This window comes from Oryctolagus cuniculus, chromosome 6, assembly GCF_051225735.1.
Source record: "Oryctolagus cuniculus isolate XC-2025 breed Fujian yellow rabbit chromosome 6, ASM5122573v1, whole genome shotgun sequence".
Taxonomy (NCBI): domain Eukaryota; kingdom Metazoa; phylum Chordata; class Mammalia; order Lagomorpha; family Leporidae; genus Oryctolagus; species Oryctolagus cuniculus.
In genome coordinates, this window is record NC_142872.1 from 138,335,143 (window position 1) to 138,361,850 (window position 26,708).

The following is a 26,708-nucleotide window of genomic DNA, read 5'->3' on the forward strand; positions in this document are numbered from 1 at the left end:
GCTTTATACAAATGCTAATAATCACTATTTGTTATTATACTTAATAACTTTTTCATGGATGAGTGGATAGGTGAATGAATGACTCAATAAGGGAGAGTTGAGATCCTGTATGTAGTTCTTCCTCAATTTCCTTCCCAGTCTAGGAGAAGATGAAATAGATAGGTGTTGCCATGGAGATTCTCTAAGTAATTCTTTCTGGGCCTCTAAAGGACTTTAAAAAACATACCTTGATAAGGGTGATGGGAAAGCGGTTAATTAAAGACTTTTTGCTAAAGGGGAGTGGGTAGGCCTTTTCAAAAGAGACCTCCCACAAACCAAAGTACTTATACCTAAAGCCATACATTGTCAAAGCTGTTAGTAGCTGCAGGGGATTATTTGAATCAGCTCTAAGGCAAGACAGCCTGGGGGGTTGTAGGCTGGAAATTTTAAGAAATCTAAAATTTAAGGAGGTCAATTTAGAAGACAAAAGCTCAATCTTCAGTGTAAGTTTTGGTTTTCAGTCTTATACTGTTCCAAGTACAGTTTTAATATAAAATATATATTTAATTATAATTTATCTAATAATACTATCCCATTACAACTTTGTAGAAGATTATTAAATGTTATTTACATACAAATTGCTTAAATCTATGGATTCCATATTTTAGTATTTGACCATTTGAACTATAATCACAACCCATATATCACGTCTAATGAGGCTGTCAGCAGTTAAGATTCAGTATGTCAGTACATAAAAAACTCCTGAATATCTTATTGTGTTTTACTGTGATAGAAATAAAGAGAAAGTGCTGACAGCAGTAGTAAAATTGCAAAACTGAAAGAGCACAATTGAAATTAAAAAACATTAGAAATGTAGAAAGCTGTGTTCTTTGATATTAATTGTATGCTTAGTTAGCTTAAGCTGTTAACAGAGCATTGATTGAATATGGAAGCAGAGAAAACAATCATCCTGTATAAAACCTTGGCAGTAGATTGTCAAAGATTGTATCTACACTGTTAAATGTAAATAGAGGATTGGTGTGCCTTCAGAACAGAAATCCACATATAATATATAAATATATTGCTTCTGTTTTACCTAAATGTCTTCCTTACATTTCAGAAGAGTTTGAAACTTCAGATTTGTTAAGTCTAAGCAATCAAAATAAGAAAAGCATGACTACGTGGTAGGATACTGAAGTTGAAACACATGGATCATCATAGTTTGGGAGCCTGGATAGAGTTGTTAGGCTTCAATAAACATTCAGAAAGTTTCAACACTTATTTGCTAACATTCCATACATTGAATGAAAGATAACTGAACACATATTATATGTCAGGTCCTCTTTCAGATGTGCATAAAATAATACATTGACAGGCAAACGACTTCCAATTAAAAAAACAATTAACTATATATATTATGGTAAATTTTTCCTTTAAAAGAAAAGCAGAGTGAATGTTTAGAGAGTGCATGGGGAAAGAGTGGCAGTAAATTGTTTTAGATAGGATAACCAAGGATGAAAACCAGGTAGCTACTTGAATGATGTCACAAAATAAAAGATATCTAAGGAATGTATGTTCCATTCAGCCTGAATAGAAAATTCAAAGGCTTCGAGGCATACCATATTTTATACAATAACAGGTATTGAAGTTGAACATAAATTAAAGAATACTTTGATATCAACCTAAAAGATCTCTGTCCTTGATGCTCAGATTTGAATATGTAAGACAATAAGCTTTTCTTTTTTAGTATTTTAAGATACAATTATTTTTTCAGGATATTTGAAAAATAATATATTAAAATATTAATAGCTAAGAATATACATGTACATTCTTTTTCATTTATGTATGGGTTAGTACTTGAAACAAACAGTAAAACACAAATGAAGCTATCTTCTCATTTAGATTCATCATCTTTTCATTTCTTGTCTCACACACACCCCATATATCATTCTGCTATAGTCAGTGTTCTGGATTTACACATTTTACATGGAAGAATATTTCTAAATGGCTTAATTATTTTAAAAATATTTTTAGGCCAGCGCCGCAGCTCACTAGGCAAATCCTCCACCTGTGGCACTGGCACCCTGGGTTCTATTGCCTGTTGGGGCACCGGATTCTGTCCCGGTTGCTCCTCTTCCAGTCCAGCTCTCTGCTATAGCCCAGGAGTGCAATGGAGGATGGCCCAGGTCCTTGGGCCCTGCACCCGCATGGGAGACAGGAGGAAGCACCTGGTTCCTGGCTTCAGATCAGCGCAGCGTGCCGGTCCCGACGCACCAGTAAAGGCCACTTAGGGGGTGAAGCAACAGAAAAAGGAAGACCTTTCTCTCTCTCTCTCTCTCTCTCTCTCACTGTCTAACTCTGCCTATTAAAAAAAAAAAATATTCTTTAAAGGTAACATGTCCTTTTCATGTGATCTTGAAGGAAACACAAGTCATCTGATACAATTTCCTATCTCTAAATGTGCACTTTCAAACCATCTCTGTTCATTTGGGCTACTAGAACAAAATATCATAGATTGAGTAGCTAAAAAGAATCTCAGAAATTTGTTGTTAGCGTTGTGGTGTATTGTGTTAAGACTCCAATTGAAATCCCGGCATCCTATTTTGGAGTGTTGCTTCAAGTCTCAGCTGTTCTGCTTCTTATCCCACTCCCTGCTGGTCCCCCTGGAAAAGCAGTGGAAGAAGGTACAATTGGTTGGGCCTCTACAACCCATGTGGGATACCAGAATGAAGCTCTTGGGGTCTGGGCTATTGCTGTCCTTTGGGGAATGAATCAGCAGATGGAAGAGATTCATATTATCTCTCTCTCTCATTTGCTCACTCGCTCTGTCTCTCCCTTTTTCTGTCACTCTGCCATTCAAATACATTTAAAAATATTAAAGAGAGAGAGAGAGATATTTCTTTCTCATTATATGGAAGGCTAGGACATTGAAGATCCCTATAAGTTCTGGCAGATTCTATGTCTACTGAAATACCATTTTTGATTCACAGATCCACTGTGTCCTCATGCAAAAGAGGTGAGTTACCTCTCTGGAGTCTCTTAGAAATCTGCTATGCCATTTGATGAGGGGCACCTGATCATGTAATTTATTCATCTTCAAAAGCCCCTTTCTCCTAATACCATCACCTTGGCGGTAAGGATTTCAACATACAAATCTAGGAGGAAACAAATATTAAAGCTCTAGCACTTGGGCTGTGCTGTGGTGCAGTAGGCTAAGCCTTCACCTTCAGTGCCTGCATCACATATAGGCACAGGTTCATGTCTGGGCATAGCTCTCTGCTATGGCCTGGGATAGCAGTAGAAGATGGCCCAAGTGCTTGGTCCCCTGCACCCACACTGGAGAGCTGGAAGAAGCTCCTGGTTCCTGGTTTCAGATTGGCTCAGCTCCAGCCGTTAAGGCCATATGGAGCGTGAATCAACAGATGGAAGATCTCTCTATCTCTCCCTCCCTCTCTCTCTCACTGTAACTCTCAAATAAATAAATGAAATCGTAAAAAAAAAAAAAAATACTATAGCACTTTACTCCTGACTTCCCAAATTCCTATCTCACAAGCAAAAAAAAAAAAAAAAAAAAAAGACATCAACAACAACAACAAAGCATTAATTCTAACCTCTATAACACCAAAATTCTTCATTTATTTCAGCATCAACTCAAAATTCTAAAGTTCAACATCTCAGCTAAATATAAAATCTGATATGAGTGTGAGATTCAAAGCTATACTGGTGCCACATTGCAGATCCTGGGCCACAGTTTGGACTCCAAAGCTCTGGGCAGCCTTGCCCCCATGGATTTTCTGGGCATAGCCCATGGCCCAGCTTTTACAAGATGAATTGAGTATCTGTGGTTCTCCCTGGCTAGAATTATACACCTGTATGTCTACTGGTCTAGGGTCATGGGAATGACCCTACTCATATAACCTAACAGAGCCTCTGCCCTTTGGCAGTTCTCTGCCTCGGAAAAGATGATCTTCAGGGCGTCCTCTGAAATCTATATGGTAATCAGGTCTTGGCAGCTTTGTTAGGTCCAGTACATGTGGTATCACATCCCTCGGAGCTATTCCGGTTTGATCAAAGGTTCTGTGAGAGTGAAGCGAGAAGAGTTTGGGATGTGAGGTAGATCTGGGCAACAAAGACTCCTCCTTTGAAATGTGCACCCCAAGGACAGGGGTCCTTTGTTGGGATTTCCAGAGTGGCTCAGGCGCTGAGCCAGGGATCTTCCATGGGGCAACCTGGAGCATTCTGTGGTTTGGAAGCTGTCTGGGCAAATTGCAGCTACAAGTACCTTACCTAGTCATTACTAATTGTTTCCTGATTTTCACCAGCCAAAATATTCTGCCCATCCCATCGGAGACCTGATTAAACACTCTGGGAACTTCTTGCATGTAAATTAGACCACATAGATAGCTGATGGGCTCACAAAGAACATTCAAGTTTTCACTTATTAGCATACAAATGGATAAACTTGTTCATTTGAAACACATAAAAAAACCCTAGACAAAACCTTTTCAATGGCAACCCTCCTGGTTATCCAGAGCTTTTTCTTTCAGTCAATAAATTTTCTTCAATTGCTCACTTTCCATTATCTGTTTGACTCATTCTTTGGAGTATGAGACAAGAGCCAAAGTAAAGGAGATATGCCTGTAATGCCAAGACTTTATACCCTGGGTTTGTGACAGGAACAGAAGTCCCAGTGATCTCTGAACTGCATTAAGTCATTCTTCCATTGTCTTCTTAGGATGGCTGAGTAATGTCCTCATGATTTTGATGAATAGCTTCTACATTCTGTTGAGATAGTTGATCCTATTAATCTCCTTACCAAATATTGCTTGGCCACAATCTTTTTTTGAAAATTATAATTTTGAAAGGCATAGTTACAGAGAGAAGAAGAAATAGAAACAGACTGATTTTCCATTGGCTGGTTCACTCCCAAAAATGGCTGCAACAGCCGGGGCTGGACCACTCTAAAGCCAGGAGCCTAGAACTCCGTCCGGGACTCCCAGGTGGGTGGCAGGGGCCCAAGTACTTGGGCCTTCTGCTGTTTCCCAGGCACATTAGCAGAGAGCTGGACTGGAGGTGGAGCAGCCAGGACTTGAATAGGTGCTTGTAAGGGATGCTGGTGCCCCAGGCTGCGGCACCACAACACAGAATCCCTTAGGCACACTCTTATGACAGCCCTTCTCATTTTGTCATGTACTGATAGGCTGATCATTTTATAATTTTTTAAGTTCTGTTTCCCTTTTGACTAAAAATCCCATCTTTAAATCATTCTCTCTTTTCACATCTTACTATAGGCAATGAAGAAGGCCCAGCCACACTTCCAATACTTTGTTTAGGTGTTGCCTTAGTCAAATATCTCATTTCATTATTAAAAATTCTATCTTCCACAAAACACTCGAATATGAACACAATTCAGCCAAGTTCTTCACATTTCATAACAAGGACAATCTTCTCCATTGTCAAATAACTTTTTCCTGATTTCTTTCTGAAACATCAAAATGAGCTTCACTGTACATATCTGTACCAATTTTCTGTTCATGACCACATTAGTATTTTCCAAGAAGGTAGAGGCTTTCCCTATAACATGCTTCTCTTTGTTCTGAGATCTCATCACAATTACCTCTTCAATGCTTTTCTAGCTCTTCCTGGTTCATAGTCATTTTCTTGCTGTGTCCTCAGATGTCAGATGGAATGCACTATCTACCTGGGGTTTCTTTTATAAGGACACTATCTCCATTCATGAGGGTTTTGCCCTCATGTCCCCATCATCTCCCAGTGGCCTTGACTCCTAATACCAACACAGGAATTTGAAGGGCAAAGAAACATTCAGGCCACAGTGCAAACCAATGCAAAATAAAAGGCAGTCTTTTCTCTTAAAGACTCTCCATGGATATAGTAACAAACAGCATAGGAAAATATAGATAGCTGGTCCTCTGAATATGAGCTCCTGAATATCTCATTTTTAAGTAGGGGCTGGCACTGTGGCACAGTGTGTTAAAGCCTTGGCCTTCAACGCTGGCATCCCATGTGTGTGCCGGTTCACATCCTGGCTGCTCCACTTCCAGTCCAACTCCCAGCTAATGCACCTGGGAAAACAGTGGAAGATGGCCCAAGGCCTTGGGCCCCTGCATCCACATGGGAGACCCAGAAGAGGCTCCCGGCTCCTAGCTTTGGATCAGCTCAGCTTCTGCTGTTGTGGCCACTTGGGGAGTGACCAGCAGATTGAAGACCTCTCTCTCTCTCTCTACCTACCTCTCTACCTCCACCTCTCTCTGTAACTCTTTAAAATAAATAAAATAAATCTTAAAAAATAAAAAATCTAAAAATAAATTCAGGTTAAATACAGGCTGGGGACAGTAAACCATTATTCACTCCTGAGGTTGAGTATCGGCCAATCAGAGATCAAGTAACAGTTTCAAAGTCTTTCATAGTCTTGGGGTCCTGGTGAGAGCTACTGTACTTGAGGAGATACATTCTTAATTGGATGTAATAACCTTCTTTTAATTTACAAGAATTTAAGTTTCTGATGGCAAAAACATTAGGACTGACCATATGAGACATGAAAAACATTTATAATAACTCTGGAAAAATAGGGTTTTTTCAGATTTAGACAAAAGTTGTAGATAGTTTATTTTTTTAAAGATTTATTTACTTATTTGAGAGTAGAGAGAGAGAGAGAGAGAGTGAGAGAGAGAGAGGTCTTCCATCTGCTGTTTTACTCCCCAAATGGCCACAATGGCTGGGCTGGACTGATCCAAAGTCAGGAGCCAGGAGCTCCATCTATGATGGAGTATTTGCTAACAATAAGAACAACTTAATTGAGTACAAAGAGTTCTTGATTTAAAATGACTTAGGATCTTTCATCTTTAGGATGGCACAAAAGTGATGAGAATTCAGAAGAAACCATACTTCAGATTTTGAAGTTTGATTTTTTTCCTGGGCAACAAACGTGCTTCATGTTAACTCTCTTGTGACACCAGGCAGCAGCAAATTACAGTACCCAGTCAGCTATACAGTCACAAAGGTAAACAATTAATACTCTACGATGTACTTCATTGCTAAGCTATGATGTTCAGAATGCTGAATTAAATGCATTTCTTAGTTATGATATCTACAATTTATGATGAGTTTATTGACATTATTTTTATTTGTGACAATAATAGTTTATTCAATTATCCCAGCACAACTGTTAATAACATTTTGATTTGGAGCTTCAGGACACCCCTAACCTACCTATGTCACCAGGTAGGGCTCCCACTCACTTTTCTCTCTTCTCTCATCTTACCTAACCCCTGCACTACTTTAGACAGCTTCTCTGGGGATACAGGACGAAAAGTTGGTAATTAGTACAGTACATATCTGCTTCCCCCCTCTTGCTAAAGGCTTCAGGTCCAACCTTCCCTCACCCTAGGATCTGAGTATCTATTGCAGTGACAGACACGCTGAGTCAACTGTTGTCTAGCTGAGACCCAGGTTCACTGTGGGAGCCATCTAAGGTGTGCTGGGACTTGTGCCCAACCCTCCCTGCTTCCACCATAGGCCTACTTCTCTTTCCTCATATGGGGCACTAATAACAAGAAGCTGGCCCTTCCCACTCCCACCTCTTCTGCTCCCTATCCACATTCCTAAGGTTCTTGTTCCATCTTTCCTATGGTCATCTATCCCTGGACATTGGTGATATCTTCTGCTCAATGTTTTACTCTAAGGCATCCATCATTAATGCTATCAATATTAAATGTTCCTGCTCACGCTTTTCCTCTGTTCTGCACACATTTCTCTCCCTCAAGACAAGGGTGGTGAGATACAGCAGGCTGGATTATTGACTCACAGTCCCAGAGAAGGTTTAGCCTTTCCCTAGGATGATCAGCAGAGTGAGGAGGGGGTGGAGATCACTAAGGATGTAGGGGACACCTTCTTCCCCCATTCTGCTGCAGGGAGGGAAGTCACCATTGTCCTAGCCTGGGGCTCCCCCTTTGGTTTCCTAATTGCAGTTACTTTAATAGAAAAAAGATGCTTTTTTTTAGAAAAAATAATATCTTGATTTTAAGGGTAAAAAACACATTCTATCTAGTTAAAGCAGAAATGCACTATGCAAATTACATGTACTATACATTCCTAGCAACAGTTTTTATCCAGTTTTTACAGTCTTTACTAGGTAGAAATTAGTATACTTTCTATGTCATTTTTTTCTTTTATTTTTTTATTTAAACACAATCCAAGTCTACCATGTACATGACAAGAACCCACTACTTGAACTACCACTGCCACCCAGCATCTGCACCAACAGGAAGCTGCAGTCAGAGCTGGAGCCAGGTATTCAACCTAGGTACTCCAATGTAGGATTCAGGCATTTTAATTGCTAGGCCAAATACCTTTCCCTATATTATTCACAGTGTTAAATATATTACATAAACAAATACCTTATCAAAAGTTAAAAATTGCGGCTGGCATCATCGTACAGTGAGTTAAGCATTCGTCTGTAATGCCTGCATCCCAAATCTGAGTAACAGTTTGAATCCTGGATGCTTCACTTTCGATCCAGCTTCCTGCTAAGACACCAGGGAAAGCAGCAAATGATGGTCCAAGTGCTTAGAGCCCTGCTACCCACATGAGACCAGGATGGAGTTCCTGGCTCTTAACTTCAGCCTGGGTAAGCCTCAGCAATTGTAACCATCTGGAGAGTAAACCAGTGGATAGAAGATCTTTCTCTCTTTGCCACTCCTTCCTTCTCTGTCACTCTGCCTTTCAAGTAAAAATAAAATAAATCTTAAAAAACAGAAAGTTTTAAAGAATCAAAAATCATTATTAATTTGTTGTGACCTATGGCAGATTGTATTATCAAATATAATTTTATATAAACATGTATGTTACATGCCTGCATAAAATGGGGCTTCAAAAGTTCATGGGAGGCCAGCGCCGCGGCTCACTAGGCTAATCCTCCGCCTAGCGGCGCCGGCACACGGGGTTCTAGTCCCGGTCGGGGCGCCGGATTCTGTCCCGGTCGCCCCTCTTCCAGGCCAGCCCTCTGCTGTGGCCAGGGAGTGCAGTGGAGGATGCTACAGGTGCTTGGGCCCTGCACCCCATGGGAGACCAGGAAAAGCACTGGCTCCTGGCTCCTGCCATTGGATCAGCGCGGTGCGCCGGCCGCAGCGCGCCGGCCGCGGCGGCCATTGGAGGGTGAACCAACGGCAAAGGAAGACCTCTCTCTCTCTCTCTCTCTCTCTCACTGTCCACTCTGCCTGTCAAAAAAAAAAAAAAGTTCATGGGAAACGGAATTAAAAAATAACTAATTTCCCACAAACTTTTTAAAACCTCTTTATAATTATCATGTCTTTTCAATGGAGAGTGGAATATAGAGATTTATAAAATGCAAACAAAATTTAGCTTATCTTTTAAAAAATCTATTTTCCAAATAAAATACCAATAAAACTTCAGCAACATAGAATCCAAGCCATTTAAACTGTTTCTTTTTTTGTAAATATTGTATTTATTTATGTGAGAGGCAGAATTGCAGACAGTGGGAGACAGAGAAAGAGAGAAAGATCTTCCATTCACTGGTTCACTCCCCAAATGGCCACAACAGCCAGAGCTACGCCAATCTGAAGCAGGCAGCCAGGAGCTTCTTCTGGGTCTCAACACAGGTGCAGGGGCCCAAGGACTTAGGCCATCTTCTACTGCTTTCCCAAGGCTCTAGCAGAGAGCTGGATGGGAGAAGAACAGCTAGACTGGAACTGGTGCCCATATGGGATAATGGCACTCCAGATGGAGGATTAACCTATTAAGGCACAGTGCCGGCCCCTGAACTGTTTCTTAACCTCAGATTAACTTTCACCATTTTCTATGAAAATAATACTCTGTAATTTAAAGTAGAAAGTTGTAGAGACATTAATGAGAGAGAGAAGAAAGGAACTTCCAAATCTGCATTTTCTGTGCCTACTGAACCATAAGGAACCAAAAGTCATTATCATAATCCTTAAATATTGTGAGATTGTAAATAACAATAGAACAATTTACTATTTTATTCCTTTTAGTGTTTTTTTGTTCTACTTAATACCATTGGTTGAACTCTTTAATTAACACACAATTATTCTTATGCATTTAAATTTAACTGAAAAGTGATCCCTGTTAAATATAAGAGTGGGGATAAGAGAGGGAGGAGATGTACAGTTGGGCACATGCTATTTCAGACATACCCCTAATGGTAGAGTTAGAAATGTGCCAGGAGATTCCAATTCAATCTCATCAAGGTGTCATGTACCAATGCCATCCCATTAGTCCAAGTGATCACTTTCAGTTCATAATTGATCATAATGATAGGATTAAGTGTCAAAGGGATCACATAAACAAGACTAGTGTCTGCTAATACTAACTGATAGAATTTAAAAGGAGAGAACAATCCAACATGGGAAGCGGGATACACAGCTGACTCATAGAATGGCAGATGTCCTAAATAGCACTCTGGCCTCAGAAACAGCCCTTAAGGCATTCAGATGCAGCTCAAAAGCCCATGAGAGTATTTCACGCATGGAAATCCAAGATACTGTGGCAAAAAAAAAAAAAAAAAAATGACATAAATGATCTCTGTGAGTGAGATCCCAGTAGAAAGAACGGGCCATCAAAGAAGGAGGCACCTTTCTCTGAAGGGAGGAGAGAACTGCCACTTTGACTATGGCCTTGTCTAAATAACATCAGAGTTGGTGAACTCAAGAGACTTCCATAGCCTTGGTAGCTCATGACAAGAGCCTCAGGTGATTACTGACGTCATAAATAAGAGTGTCAATTGTTAAATCAACAAGAGATTTCACTGTGCACTTACTCCTCATGTAGGATCTCTTCCTTAATGTGCTGTTCATTGTGATTTAATGCTAAAACTAGTACTCAAAGTAAAATGTATCCAGAAAAATCAATGTCTGTGATTCTTAAAAAAAAAAAAAAAACTGAATTTTTTACATATTGGCATAGAAATCTTTGTATAAAATTTAGAAGTGAAAAATTATATTTGTTTAGAAAGATTGTAACACCTAGTAATCCCATATTAGCAGTATCAAAGTTTGTGTTAGTGAAAATCATATATGTACTTTCATCCATATAAAGGCATAAAGGACTATCTAGTTAATCCTTCACATTTTGTCATTGATTGCATCACCAAGGAAATTGCAGCAAATGCCAACTTAATTTCATATTTAGATACAGAATAACTCATAAATTATGTAAAATTAATACATAATTATTTGATCTGAAATTTTAAAATGAAAGATGTAAGATAACTAATTTTGGTATAAAATATGTGAACCAGAGAAAACACATTTATATACTCACCAATACAGGTTGGTAAGGAATCATTCCACTGGGCCAAAGAATTGGGCACTGTATCACACCTAATTGCTGTGGATCCATGGAGAATATATCCTGGATTACATTCAAAAAGAATCAATGAACCAACTGCAAATTCATTGCCAATTCTTCTTCCAAATCTTGGTTCAGGTACAGAACTGCACTGTGTGGAACTTGTCCTAGGAACAGCTGTACACAAATAATTGTTGATTTTAGTTTCATATTTGTTAGATGAATACAGATTTTAAAAAGTAACTAAACAGAGTTCAAAGAAATCTTTACTTTGTGTCACAACTTTAATTTAAAAATTGTATACATTTCTAATTAAATCTCATACTAAATAAAGTTACAATAAAATGAATTTTAACAGTTTTCTTTGTTTTATTAAACATCACCATGACTTTCCTTTTATTTTATGATTTTAATATAAAGAAAGTAGTTTTAGTTTATTACAATTTTTTTAAATTTTTTTAAACTTTGAATATGAAATTGAGAAAATATGTCACATTACATGAAATAATTTTACACATTTATTCATTATTTTGTTCTCAATGTAAACTTTAAAAAAGCAATCAATTTTAATTTTACATCATGTTCATAAATTTAGTTTTCAAAACATGTTCATTATTAACACAATAACTACATTAAAACTAATCAGAATGTAAGTCAGACAGATTAACAACAATAAAAGCATGTACTTTAATAATCATACAATATCAAATTTGAATTGTTTTAGGCTTTGTACATATGTCCTTGAATTGTGCCTTTTTATTTTTTTTTTGGTTCAGTAAGAAAGAATGATAACAGGATGTTTTTTCTTTTTAAATCACATACAAATATGAATAAAGAGTTGACAATAGCACTAAAATGATAAGATGAATTCCTAATAGGTTATTTCTTCTTATATGACATCAGTAAGTATAACTTCATTTGTTACAGTGCCTTTTTAAATTTGTAAAACCACAAATTGGTTAAGGATAAAATACCACTAAAATAAAAGTATTACAGTATAACCAACTGAGCAATAGGATAAGTGGGTGTTATAATATCAAATCATGTATGTTTACAAATTTATTTGGAATAAAGTTTATGCTTGACAGGACTGAGCATGTGATCATAAATAATTCAAAAAAACTTTCAGATGATGGCTCTTAATTTAGTTTAATGATGATGTGGAAGATTACAAAAAGTAAGAATAAATTGTAAATGGGCTTCCTATTGTACTAAATACTTTCATAATTGTGAAGAAAGTTTCTATTCTTCTGAGAGAATCAGAAACTGTAATTTCAGAAAGGAGCAATGATTCCTTTGGCATGTCTAAGTACATCAAGACAAAGGATACAATTTATTTTATTTAAAGTGCTAGACTATGAGGAAAACTGAAAATGTAAACAGTAAAGAATTTTCAGAAAAATACAGATGTCTTAAAACGAAAATATTGGAAAGTGGGAAACCAGACATTTAAATTGAGATTAATGAAGCAGTAGGTCTTATCTGACATTGGTCAAAGTGATGTTCTAGTGATGGGGAGGAGAAAGGGTAAAACTGCTTAAAAAACAAAACAGAGACTTTTTCTCTCTCCTATATGGTTATGAAGATCTCGTTATGCAATAACTCTGAACATAACATGGAAATTTATATCATTCCTTAGTGTGTTTCTAGACTACAGGGTCACTTACCTTGATAAACAAAGTGAAATCCCTTAGCTGTTATTGGTCCAACTGATGTAAATCGAATTGTGATCTGATTACCTGAACTCAGTGGAAGTGATTCTCCTACTCAACAAAACAAACACTAAGATATCATAAATAATTTTCATTCAGTAACCCTAACAAATTATATTATTTTACACTGTCATTTGAAAATGTCAATCTATGTTCTATCAAATTACTTTAAAATATCCTACTGCTAACGACATACTGTCTTTGGGTTTAGCTTCAATTGTAACCTTTTTAACCAGAAGCCTTAAATTACATTTTGATACATATTGCCTTGTTCTTCAAAGAATTCTTAAATATTTTATATTACATTCAACACCACAGACTAAGTGATTAAATATTAAATTTACTTGATTACAAACCCAGAAAATAGTTGACTATATTTTTATTAAGCTTTTGAGTTACTCTTCATTGTGTTTCTATTCTTAAAAAAAGTGATTCTATTTTCAGTTTACTTTATATCTAATATGGATGACATAAATCTCAACTTTCACTGCAATACTAATCAAAGTCAGTCTTTAATCAATAACTGATGCATTGGCAGTTCTATTAAAGGATACCTGAATGGGATCCTGAGAGGGAAGATAACAGAGAAGATTGCTGAGTTGGCCCATCATACACCTCAACAACATCGTGGAGTGATGTCTGGAAAAATACAAACTGGCCAAACACCACTGATCAACAGGAACCAGGAGAAGCAAACAAATCACCAACCATCCAAAAATAAAAACAAAAACAAAAACAAAAAAAAATAGAAAGAGGAGGAGAGAGAGAACAAAGTATTACAATATAATAGTCATCCTTTTTTTTCTACCTTTAAAAAAAGGATAGTTGCCAATTGCTTGATATTCCTGACACAGGTTTTTTAGGTCATAAAGATAGTGACTATGACCTAGAAGCAATAAAATTTTAATAAAACTATGAAAAAATAAATGTGTATAGCATTTAATGTAGATAAGAAATCATAAGGTTGGTGATTAATACTTTATAGTAACTACTTTTGGATTTTCCCAATGACAATTTTATTCTTTTCACTTTGTGACTCTCTTCTCTTTTTCTAATTTTTCTTCTCCTCTTTTAGATGAGATAGACAATGATTTAATTTGGGGGATTTTGTTTAACATTGTTCTTAAAATGGTATTCCATTATGAGACTAATAGTTTCACTAGAAAATATCAGCAAGACCCAATACAGGAATAGTGTTAAAATTCTGTTCTAATTTAAAAATGCTTCCTAAACTTTATTGTTAATCTCCTGCCAAAATATAGAAATATTATTGATGATTCCTTGGCAATTGAGCTATTATAAATCTTTTTAAAATGATTACAATTTCATGCTAAGTACGATTTTGTAGCACTTGCTAAAGGAACTCTACATGTTTCTTTTTACTTCATTTTGTACTAATCCTTTCACTATACTCTACATTTACATGCAGAATTTATCTAAACTTCAAAGAAAGAACCAATTCCAGAGTGAAAATCAGTTTTCTGTTTTTAAAAAAGCAAAATAGATTTTAAAAATATTTTTAAAACATGTCAACTTAAATGGAAAATTGTAGGGTTTAAGAGAGCATCAATATTTTTAAGAATTAATTATGTAAAAACAAAGTCACTTTTGCAAATTTAAGATTATATTAAGTTAAATTATATATTTTTGTGTGTATACATATTTATTTTTTAAGGTTCCGATAGGTATTTTACACCTCAAATCAAGGTTATGGACATCAGCTGGTTGTTCCTATGAAAATAGTAATTTACTTGAAATATGTTGACTTTTGTTTATAAACATAGATATACACACAATACTATAAACAAAACTACATTTATATTTTTGGTCTGAAAAATAAGCTGGTGATCTCAGTCCAGTTCTTAGTGGAGTAAAAAATGAATATGCTAGCAAGTACAATATCATTGCTTTGAATGATTTCTGAATATTGATGTGGAAAAATTTGTACATATTCCCCTTTAAAATAGTTCCCAGAATTCATTAAAACAAATTTATGTTTTGACTAAAGCATATACTTGCAGTGAAATATTCTTTTGGTTTACCACTCTTGTAAAATGTTGAGACTTTTTCAAGGTTCTGAATTTGGTCCACCAAATTTCAAGCTATTTCAAATATACTCCAAAAAATGAAGAAAGGTTGTTTTCTATTTTTGAATTTATTTTGATTGATGTTTGGATGATTTTACATGTGTCTTTAAAAGGGTCTATAATATAATGCAGGAGTTGCTGTTTCTTTACCAAATGTAAAAATCATATTAATCAAATAAATCAGTTTAATGACAGAAACTTTGTTGTATTGATATACTACACAACAAGGCTCTTGACATTTAAATTAATTCTCTCTCTAGTCCTTTTGGGAAGTCATTGAGAAAAACTAATGATCAACAGCCTTCAACTCTTTCTGGTTAAATATATCACATACTCTATTAAGTCATGCAAAATTTTCAAGCTAGCTGCTACATTTATAAACACTCAAAACAACCCAAATATTTGCTTGGGCTTCTTTTCTAATATGGAAAGATTATGAGCATGAAGCAAAACAAAAAGTTTCAGTTCTTTTTCTTGTCTTTAGGCCTCAATTGTTGCCTTTCTACCAGGGAAGATGGGTTTTACATCACCTGTAAAATCAGTGTCCAGACTACAACTATTAATGAAACATTCATTACCCTGTGTTTTTGTACCATGTTAACTAAAGAAAGCCATATGTCATGTTATTTACAGTGCTGTTAGTAATTTGTAGTGGTGATTTGTTATAGTGCCTCTAAAGTAAGGATGTGGAGAGTTGAATCTTACCCAATCAACAATGAGCAAGCCACTCACTTATCTACTATAATAAAATTCACAATAATTTGGGCAATTGAAATTTTAAATTCAATATATACTTCATTATTTAAAAAGTTAGTTTTGATTTTATCAAAGAAAAATTTAAAATACATATCTAGTAAGTTACTTTTTAGCATGAAATATATGAATATTTGTAAAATTGATTTTTCTACTCATTATCAGACTAAATATTGTCTCATTAAACTGATATGTTACAATCCCAAATCAAGTGCACACTTCTCAGTCAGAAATCATAGGAAATAAACTGCTTCTCCTTTGACTTTGTAAATGCCTTAATGTACTTGGCTTTCTTTTGTACAGATAGCAGTGGGTCTTCTACTAAAATATTCTGATGGGCAAAAACACCCCTTGTCTGGTTTAAACTGACATAGAGAAAATTTGTGAGAGACTTAGAACCAAAAGAGTACTGGTTATTGGTTATTGGAAAAAAAGTCATTGTTAACACAGCAGGATCAATTTTGGTTATGGAGGTTGTGGTATAATACAATGGATTATTTTCTATTGAACAGATCTGTCACATCTATTTGTAAATTCATTTCAACATTCCATTATCATTCTCTCTTTCGTCTCTGCCTTTCCCTCTATTTTTGCTTTCTCTATCTCTAGCTATGTAACTGTTTATATGCTATATCTTGGCTATTTAGTGTATCCCAAAGCCCCATGTAATAGGTACTTGACCCCCAAAGTCTTTTGCTAATGATTAATGTGTTAGTGTTTATAGTAGTAGAGTAAGGTTTAATATTTAATCCAGTTGTATGCTTTGAAGGTGAGGTGTATTTGAAGTGATGAGACTGGATTGGGTTGTCAAAGTGGGGGGCACCCACGATTCAATCATAGTGGCCTCAAGACCACATGGACATGGAGATGAGCATGCTCCCTGTCTCTGTTTCCTGGCTGGACATATGATCCTTCCTCTGTTCCCATTATCCAATTATCACCACCAGCAGACACCAGACAATTGGAGCCACCTGGCCTTTGAAGGTGAACCACCAAAATCATGAGCCAAAATAAACTTCCCTTATCATTTGCTTCTCTCAGGTGTTTGTTACATTGTGAATATTGACTAATGTTCTACGTATCTATCTATAGCTATCAAATCTATGTAACTATTTATCCACAGGTCTACACAATTTATCTGTCAATTATCTATCATAAAGTACTGTAACATCTTAATGGATCCCCTAAAATTTTAACTTAGAGCTAAATACATTTTTTGAAAGATTTATTTTATCTACTTGAAAAGCAGAGCTACAGAGTGAGAGAGGAAGAGATAGAGAGATCCTCCGTCTCTTGGTTCACTCCCCAAATGGCTGCAATGGCCCAGGCTGAGCCAGGCCAAAGCCAGGAGCCAGGAGACTGGAGCCAGAAATCAGGAGCCTCATCCAGGTCTCTCACATGGCTGTATGGGTCCAAGAAGCTGCATGATCCCCACTGCTCTCCTAGGCACACCAGCAGGGAGTTGGATCAGAAGCAGAGCAGCTGGAACAGGAACAATGGGATGCCAACACTGCAGGTGGTGGCTTAACCCATTACATGGGACCCCATCTAAATAAATTTTTGATATGTGCATGCATTATATTTGCATTAAAGCAATAATTAATGCTTTTTAAAAAATCATCTTTTAACAATGATCTAGGCACTAATTCAATTTCTGGATCACGTTTTCATTTTCAGAATCACAATTAGCATCCAAATTCTGGACTGATTATGACTTTTCTCATGATTATCAAGTTATCTCCAATTTCTTAGTTTCCAGAGAAACAGAATTCCCTGCATCTCATCTCCGAGCATCTTTCTCTTTCTCTGGAAGCATACATACGGATGTCAACAGCACTTTTCTGCTACGTATTAAAGTAGGCTCTGAGCATCAATCTGTCTCTTAAGGAATGTTTTTCCTCCTTTAAAAACATAATTGGTGTTAAAATAACGTCTTTAACTGTCTAAAATAATTTTTATAATATTATATGTATTACAGCAAGCTAGCAAAAGGAGCAAAATGGAAGCCTAGTAAGGTAAAATTAAATATTTACACAAAGAGGCCTATTGAAATAATCTGTCTTTATGCCTAAGCTACTTCTGAACCTCTCATTTTCTATATATCTTATTCTTGAATAGTGTTTATTAATTCAACCTATATTAGTTGATTCTACCCTATAATGTACCAGGAGTTAAATAGCAAGGTTAAGAAGGTGACCAATACAGATAGGGACCCTGCTTTTAAATATCATTAGAGATATTTATGCGTACTGAGGTGGCAGCTTACCTTTATTCTTTCTATGAAAAAATGTTAGAATAGTTAACCAAATTAAGTATAAACCAACAATGTGGTTATCTTTCCAGGTAGATTACTTGCAAAACATTTAAATCTGTTCCTCAGAGCAAGTTCTGTACCAGCCTCTAATGGATAACACTTAGGGGAGATTCAAACATCCTCTTTAAGAATCTATAGCTTAATTTTTTTAAAAAAGTACTTCAAAATTCTGCATAGAGCTCTTAAAGAGGACCTTTAGTTAATACCATATTGATAAATTATTTAACTCGATTTGAAAATTTTGTCCTAGTTCATATACTGCCTGACGAGCAAATAAACTCAAAATGAGATAAGGCACTGTGACCATCTACTCATCTTTGTAAATACATTTCATTTTTATAATATCGTATCCAGCCAATATAGAGGCAAGGTTCTGTATACTGTGAAGGTCTGCATGGGGTAAGTTTTCATTTAACAAAATTTCAGGAAGCATTTGTTTCCTATTCTACACCAAAATATTTCATATCCTGTCTTGTTTGGTCTCCTTCATATAACTTGGCTATACATTTTCACTTGTCCTTGTTGTATTTGGAGTTGAGCTCAGTTTCTCTCTTCCTACTGCTAAAATTTCATTGCAGTGGTTTCTATACCTGTGCTGATTGTATAGTCTCATCTTCTGTTCTTCAACAGTTTAATGAACAACTGTTTTTTTAACACTGTATAAGCAAACCGGAAACTTTCAGAAGTCACATTTAATTTTTGTGCCATCGAAATAATTAGCTAGTGCATTGTGTAGAGGCCCACTGATTTAGCAATTAATTAACTGTAAATGAGGATAATAAAACAAATATGGACATGATTACTGTTATTCGGGGATTAAGACTAGAGTCACTGAATTAAAAAGGAAAATTGAATTTATGCAAATAAAGAGTGGTTTCAATTTTGTATTTGTTCTTTTGTCTCAGAGGGAGTGCTTCTGAGTATCCAAATGGCAAGTCAGTGTGAGATGGGAAAAATAAACTCAGAATCAGACTGCAGGGATAAGGGAACTGATACAACAACTTCTATGGAAGGTGATAAGTAGTCAAATTTAAAAGATTTAAGAGGTTGTGATAATTTTATGCTTTATTAAAATTTGTTTTGATATAGATATATGTGGTAAGGGAAGGTGTAATAGGCAAGAACCATGGATTCTTTTTCTGGAATCAGACTCCCTACTACATAGGACAAATCTAATGGTAAGTTACTTCACCATTCTATGCCTTAGTAAATTAGGGTTAATAAAGATATCCAACCTCTGAGGGCTATCATGAATATTATATAAATGTATACCTGTAAAAAACTTTTAACAGTGCCCAAAACATGGTAGTAAATATTAGCTACTAAAACTAATACCTTAACTATATGTATGTAACACATAGAGAATTAACAGCCTATATAATATAAATATACTATAATATTACTAATAACTAGCTATAATTGTATGTGCAAAAGTTAGCCAAGGTTGTTTTTTTATTAAAAATATATTTTAATTTTTATTTTGAAATGAAGACAGAGAGGTTTTCCTTTTGCTAGTTCACTTCCCAAATGACCACAATAGTCAGGGTTAGGCCAGGCCAAAGTCGGCAGCCAGGAATTCAGTGAAGGTCTCCCAAGTGGAGGGCAGGTACTGAAGCACTTGAGGGATCATCTACTGCCTCACAGGGCATGCATCAGTGAGAAATTGGATCAGAAGTGGTGCATCTGGGAGTTGAACCAGGCACACTGACACGGGATTTGGGCAGCAACCTACCAGCTATGTCAAATGGCTGCCCCACTTTAGTTGGTATTTGATGTTAACATATTCTCTCTCATTCTTTATAATTTTTTTTAGAATTTTTTAAAGATTTATTTATTTGAAAGTCAGAGTTACAGAGAGAGAGTGATCTTCCATCTCCTGGTTGACACCCCAGATGGCCACAATGGCCAGCTCTGGGCCAGGCCGAAGCCTGGAGCCAGGAGTTCCTTCCAGGTCTCCCACGTGGGTGTAGGGGCCCAAGCACTTGGCCATCTTCTGCTGCTTTTTTCCAGGCCGTTAGGAAGGAGTAGATAGGAAGTGGAGCAACAGGACACGAACTGACACCCATATGGGACACTGGTATAGCAAGCTACAGCTTTACCTGTGTGCCACAACACTGGTCCCATCTCTGCTTTTTATACATGCATATTTAAAATAAATGATAGATTAAGATGAGTATTCCAGTTATTTTAATTAAGATTACTTTGTCTTTAGACTTCAAAATGGTTATGCATGTTTCTGTTGACTTGATTTCCCATTCTATCCTTCTGAAATGTAATTATCAGTCCCCCCCCTTTTTTTTTGTGGTAAGAAAAGGGGAGCAAGGTGAGAGAGAGCTTCCTACTTCTGTTTTTGTTTAATGCTTCCATTTTCTATTCCTCTGCTGGAAGGCATTAAAAATCCATTACAAAAGAAATAGATCCACACAGATGGGAGTCTGGGCAGGAAAAAATAATTGGAAACATGATAAATTCATATTATATCTCAGCTTGATTCTCAATGTGTCTGTTATCCCTTTTGCTAATTCAACACATTCTTTTGAATTCTAAGGTTTATTTCAATGAACATATTAGTCAGCTGGTTTGTGGCACAGCTAAAAATTTTGTAAGAAGACAACCATGTTTTGCTCAGCTTGTGTTTTATTCATCAACACAAAACAGTTGAAAATACATACATGCACCCATACCACTAACAGAAATAAATAAAATTTCAATCAAACATGCACTTGGAACAGCACTTGGTTATGTGTGAAAGCATAAAAATTATTGGTAACATAAGCTATCAAAATTTGGATAGATTTAAGCCGGCGCCGTGGCTCAATAGGCTAATCCTCTGCCTTGCGGTGCCGGCACACCGGGTTCTAGTCCCGGTTGGGGCGCCGGATTCTGTCCCGGTTGCCCCTCTTCCAGGCCAGCTCTCTGCTATGGCCAGGGAGTGCAGTGGAGGATGGCCCAGGTGCTTGGGCCCTGCACCCCATGGGAGACCAGGAAAAGCACCTGGATCCTGGCTCCTGCCATCGGATCAGCGCGGTGCGCCGGCTGCAGCGGCGGCCATTGGAGGGTGAACCAACGGCAAAGGAAGACCTTTCTCTCTCTGTCTCTCTCTCTCACTGTCCACTCTGCCTGTCAAAAATTAAAAAAAAAAAAAAAAAAAAAAAAAAAAAATTTGGATAGATTTATGTGAGTTTTGTCTCAGGAATTCATCTCGTATGAATATTTCAAGAGACTACTTTAGGAATTCTCATGCATGCAAAAAAGGCTTCCGTTTTAAATCGGTATAATACAGAGCTCTTTGCATGCTGTATGCCCTGAACTATAAAAAGTACTTATTATGTAAATAGTTAAAAGGTTGCAATTTTGGTTCATTATACCACTGGAATATCTCATACCTCTAAGGGTTTTATCATTTAAAAGTGATTCTAAGATGTTTAGTTAAAATTTTAATTATATGAAATAATATATAAATAAAAGTGAATTGTCAAAATTTATTCCCCAAAGCATAGGAAAAGCAGAATTTTTTAAAGTCAATTTCAAATGCAATCAATGTCCAACTTATTTTTAAAATATTATCATGCAACAAAAAATTTGAATACATGTTGTATTAATTAATATAATGATTAATATTTTGAAGCTATATATTTTCCACATATTTGTTAAAATACATATACTCAATGTTATTACCATAGTACAATGGTCATATACTATTAACTCATGATGAGGTACTTCATAATAATACAGTATTTTAGTGAAGACCATATTGTAATTACCCACAGGCTACCAAGTATAGTAGCATGGTCCCATTCTAGATGCTGGAGCTAATATTCCCATAGAGCAAAAAATCTAGAAATGCTAGGTAGGCAGCCAATAGAGTACAATGAAGTCATTCTGGCTCTGAAAATAAACATGCCAAAAACCTTAAAATGTGTTGCAGTTTTATAATAATTTAGAAATAAAGGACATTATTTTTAAAATTCTTGGATCTAACTACAGTTCTTGACTGTCTAGTAACTTAGTAGCCCTAGGAACATAAGTCCCTTTAAACTCACAATGATAAATGAGATCCTAACTTATCAGTTAGCCACTTTTATGTGTGTTACTTCTGTCAATCCATTATCGAGGTTTACTCACTAAATCCATAATGCCTAATTTAAGGCATTGCTCTAAAGCTAGCTTTCTGTTCGTATTGTGACCATTTGCCATACTATCAACATTCCAAAACTACCTATTTGACAGATTTTAGACATAGACATTATAGGAACCATAGTATAGAAAATACAGTTTGATTTTATTTAACTGTTCCAGAAGCAAACATCTATGAAATTGCAAGCCAGCAGTTTATCTGCAATTTGTAACATTTCCCAACAGCTTAGAATCAATTTGGTGTTTTTCAATCACTGAAATAAAGAAAAGCATAAGAAAATTCTATTGCATGTTTAAAAGAATTAAAATAACAAAATTAAAAGTTTAAAGTGATAGAATATTTTATTAACTGTTATTTTGAACTAATTTTCAATTTGGATGAGTGTTTTTGTTTAATAATTCCTAAGATGTTTTTTCTCTATGTTTGGCAAATTCCAACTAGGTCCGACAGATTTAGGGCAGGAAAATACTTTTAAATATATTATAACTTGTGTGCACTTTTTAGATTATAGCCATTTTCAAACATATACCAAGTGGAGAGAATGATAAAATAAAAGCTCTTGAACCCATCTTAAGGAATTCCAACATTTTGTCAGTCTTGTTTCATTAGTATTTTCCTATCCCCCATGCATTCTCAATGTAGGGATGCTTTAAAGCAATTCCTGACATCATATGAGTTTTCCATAAATATTTCAGAATTTCTAACGGAAAACAACTTACAAAGATAACCACAATATAATTACGAGGTCTAAAAAATCAACAATGCATTTCTTTTGACCATTTTATTGATTTTTCTTCCAAAAAGGAGAGACTTTTTGCAGTTAGTTTGATCAAATCAGAATCCAAAGTCCATACATTTCCTTTGGTTGATGGGTTACTAAATTCTCTTTTAATGTATAAAATCTCTGACCCTATCATTTTTAATGACATTTACTATGAAAAAAATATGGTTCTTTGGAAGACATAAAGAAAAGATTCAACTGATCATTTTTTTTTTTTTTTACTGTCATTCAGAGTTGGCCAAGAGTTACTTTTATGAAGCTGCTATAAGCAAATACTTTGTTCAGAGGACAACTCTGGAGGTGAGAGGACTGCTAAGCCAATAGGTCTCCAGGTCCCAGACTCTCATTTCAATCAGAAAAGCTTTGTATGGCTTCTCGGCCTTTTGGCTAAGATCGAGTGTAGAAAAGCTTTGTTTCTCTCTGCTGTATACATAGGGCATTGACACACAGCTCTGCATTAAGCCTAGATTCAATCTCTTGCTAAAGTGAAGTATTTACTCAGCATGTTGTCTCCTACACATATGTCACAATTTTCCCACAAGCACCGCATTCTGACTCTCCTACTTCTCAAAGTTCTATTGCTTAAGGAATGTAAAAAAATTTTTTAAATTTTATTTACTTTATTTGAAAGTCTGAGAGACAGAGATCTCTCATCCACTGGTTGATTCTCCAAATGCCTGCAACAGCAAGGGCTGGAACAAGGCTGAATCCAAGAATCAAGAACTCAATTCTGATCTCTCCCATGGGCAGCAGGGACTCAAGTCCTTGAGTCATTGCCTATTGCCTACCAGGGTGCACATTAACAAGAAACTAAAACTAGGAGTGAAGCCAGGATTTGAACTCATTCAGCAGCATCCGAAGTGGTCTCTTAACTGCTGTGCCAAACAGCTGCCCACAACGGCTCTTTAGTAGGCAGAATTTAAAGCTGTTTCTGGTCGACAGATGGAGGGGTGCATCAGAGGGCAACATTTTTAAAGGGTGTCTCAGCTTTTCAAGAAATCATCACAAGTCATATCTTTAATTTGGATTACAACCTTATCATTTTCAGGGTCATGCCTGTACATTTTCATAAAATAAGGGATTCCAAGCTCACTTATTCTTACTATAGATATAATTCTACCATGCTCTGATAGTTATTTCCTCAAAGTCCATTAGAAATGTCCAATTAAAGTAAGAGCATTTGGCACTGTTAGACACCTAGAAAATGGGATATTTCATACAGTCATTTAGTTGCTAAATAAAAAACTATTTTATTAACGGTATAATACTAATTACCACTCACTAACCCCTTACTATATGTAATACATATCAGCTAGATTAACACTCAAAAAAGCCTTTCAGATAGACATTATCTCCACTGCACAGATTAAAAAATTAAAATGTTAATAAGCTAAGAGAATTATTGAAAAACTATTATTAAGCTAAGACTAGAGAATGATAAGACTTGAATTCATAGAATAAGAATTTACTTTGTGTTTGGTCTCTTAACCATGTCCCTAAATAACAGTTTGGAGTTTAATGGTAAACAGGTAGTATTGAAAGTCCTCAAGAAAATCTTACTGTAGTAAATTCAGATTAATCCAACAAAAAGATCCATGACAAAGAATCAAAACTAGAAGGATAATTACTTTTGGTTAGCTTGTTCAGGAAGATGGGAAATATTTTATGTCATATTCATAAAGTAACTTCCTAAATGGCCAAATTGTTATGTAGTCATGATTAAAAATAAGAGTAAATTTGCTATATTGAAAAGATACATATCATATATATCAAGATGTATTCTTGCATAAAGTATTAAATGAATTTTTAGAGGCAGATTTTAGAATTTAGAGGAGCAATGTAATCTACCCGCTAACTTTTGCTTTCATAATTATAACAAAACAAAGTGTTTGCCATAAACCACCTAGGATTTGTAGTTGTACAAACCTCAATTTGACCAGCTTTACTATTTATAGATTCTGTGACCTTGGACAAACTATAAATGCTTTCTGAATCTTTTCCCTAATCTGAAAAAATAGTAGTCTTTCCCCAGGATTGTTGTAGGGGTTAATCTGAAAAGTATATCAACAAGCTGGTACATAATACATATCATAACACTCACATGTATATACATAATGACTTTCCTTATTTCTTCTCTTAAATATTTAAAAATTAATAAATCAGTTGTAATTATAACAGAAAAAATTTAGAAATCTTAACCATGAAAACATGTTGGAAGATACATTAGCAGCCATTTGATTCCATTTATCAGTTGCTACACATCCTTTTAGTTCCTAAACTTTCCCCAGAGTATATACACATTTGCCAGGGACATGAATGAGTTACTGAAATAAATCTACAGAGGATGTACTTCTTGGAAAAGTAACACACTGAGTAGCACTAGTAGGCAAATGGTCTTATTTATCATAGTTAATGTATTTTTGAAGAAACTGCTTTAAGCCATTTGTCCATAAACAGACATATATAAAAATTTTGTACTAGTCTGAAAAGGTTTACTCTTCTAAATATACCTAAAAGCATATTTACCACTGTGCTGTTTCAAAACCTTTAATGTTACTGTTGTCACAATCATCACTAGTATTTTGAAACATCATTGCTATCACCATCATTATTAAATGAAACTGATATTCATGAATAATTCCATTCCAAATACCCATATCTTTATTAAATTATATACTATGTACCAAACACTGCACTAATTGCTGAGAAATATAAGGAAATTTTAGACCCATAAACGAGGAGATATTTCAGTTTTTCTTGTAAAGATATTTTGATTAGAAAATTATTTAAGTATACATATGCAACTAAGGAAACTTGAGATCTTATTTCTCTTCATGTGGTACACATTTGGTTTTTATTTGGATCGGTATTAGTATTTTATAATATTTAGCGTATTGATGTTTGTTTCTAGTTCCTGAATCAAAATTTTTGCATAGATTAAAATCATTTAAGTAAATTAATAGATATACAAGTATTATGTTTACACAGGCCAAATGTCCACTGTATTAATACAATCCAAATTTTGAGAGGTGGATGGACTCTAATTAACAACTGGATCTCATAAAATTTTCACTATGATCAATTACTGATATATGTCCACTAGCTAAGATTAGCCTTTCTCTACTCTCATATTGAATTTACCCAAAAGGTGTTAGATAGATATTTACCATCAGGCTGTTAAAGATTTTAAAATGAATGTTTTCATGGAAACCATATAGAAATAATAGTGCCCAAATTAACTCACTTATCAATTTGAATTGAAATCATCATATTTAATGAAAATAACAGTATATTTTAAATGTAAAAGAGAATTCATGATCATGAAATTTAATTACTTTTTTAATAAATGAGGTAACTGAAGTACAGAAAAGTTGAATGATTTGCAACAGCAATCTTGTAGGAAAATGCATTTTGAGATCCAATTAGAATAGAAAGAAACACATATCCCAGAAGGACTTGGAATTTCACTGAGAGAAAACAAATTAAAATCCCTAGACATGAATAATTTAATTATGTCACTGGCATGAAAAATACTGTTTAATCTTATTATCTCTATATCCTTATACTAAAAGCTATGTCCAAATCATTCATGAAGGTAGAG

At 35.5% G+C, this 26,708-nt stretch overlaps 1 protein-coding gene across 3 annotated transcripts in view; it reads right to left on the bottom strand.

Moving 5' to 3' along the window:
* Positions 1-26,708, bottom strand: part of CSMD3 (CUB and Sushi multiple domains 3) — a 1,281,859-nt gene that overhangs the window by 166,739 nt on the left and 1,088,412 nt on the right. For 2 of the 3 annotated variants that reach the window (XM_051844770.3, XM_051844772.3), the window contains 3 exons: positions 13,589-13,702; positions 12,990-13,085; positions 11,296-11,499 (listed from right to left, as the gene is read on the bottom strand). In XM_051844770.3, coding sequence (XP_051700730.2) covers positions 11,296-11,499; positions 12,990-13,085; positions 13,589-13,702 — 414 coding nt within the window. The remainder of the gene's footprint in view (positions 1-11,295; positions 11,500-12,989; positions 13,086-13,588; positions 13,703-26,708) is intronic. The other variant, XM_051844771.3, reaches the window with a different exon arrangement.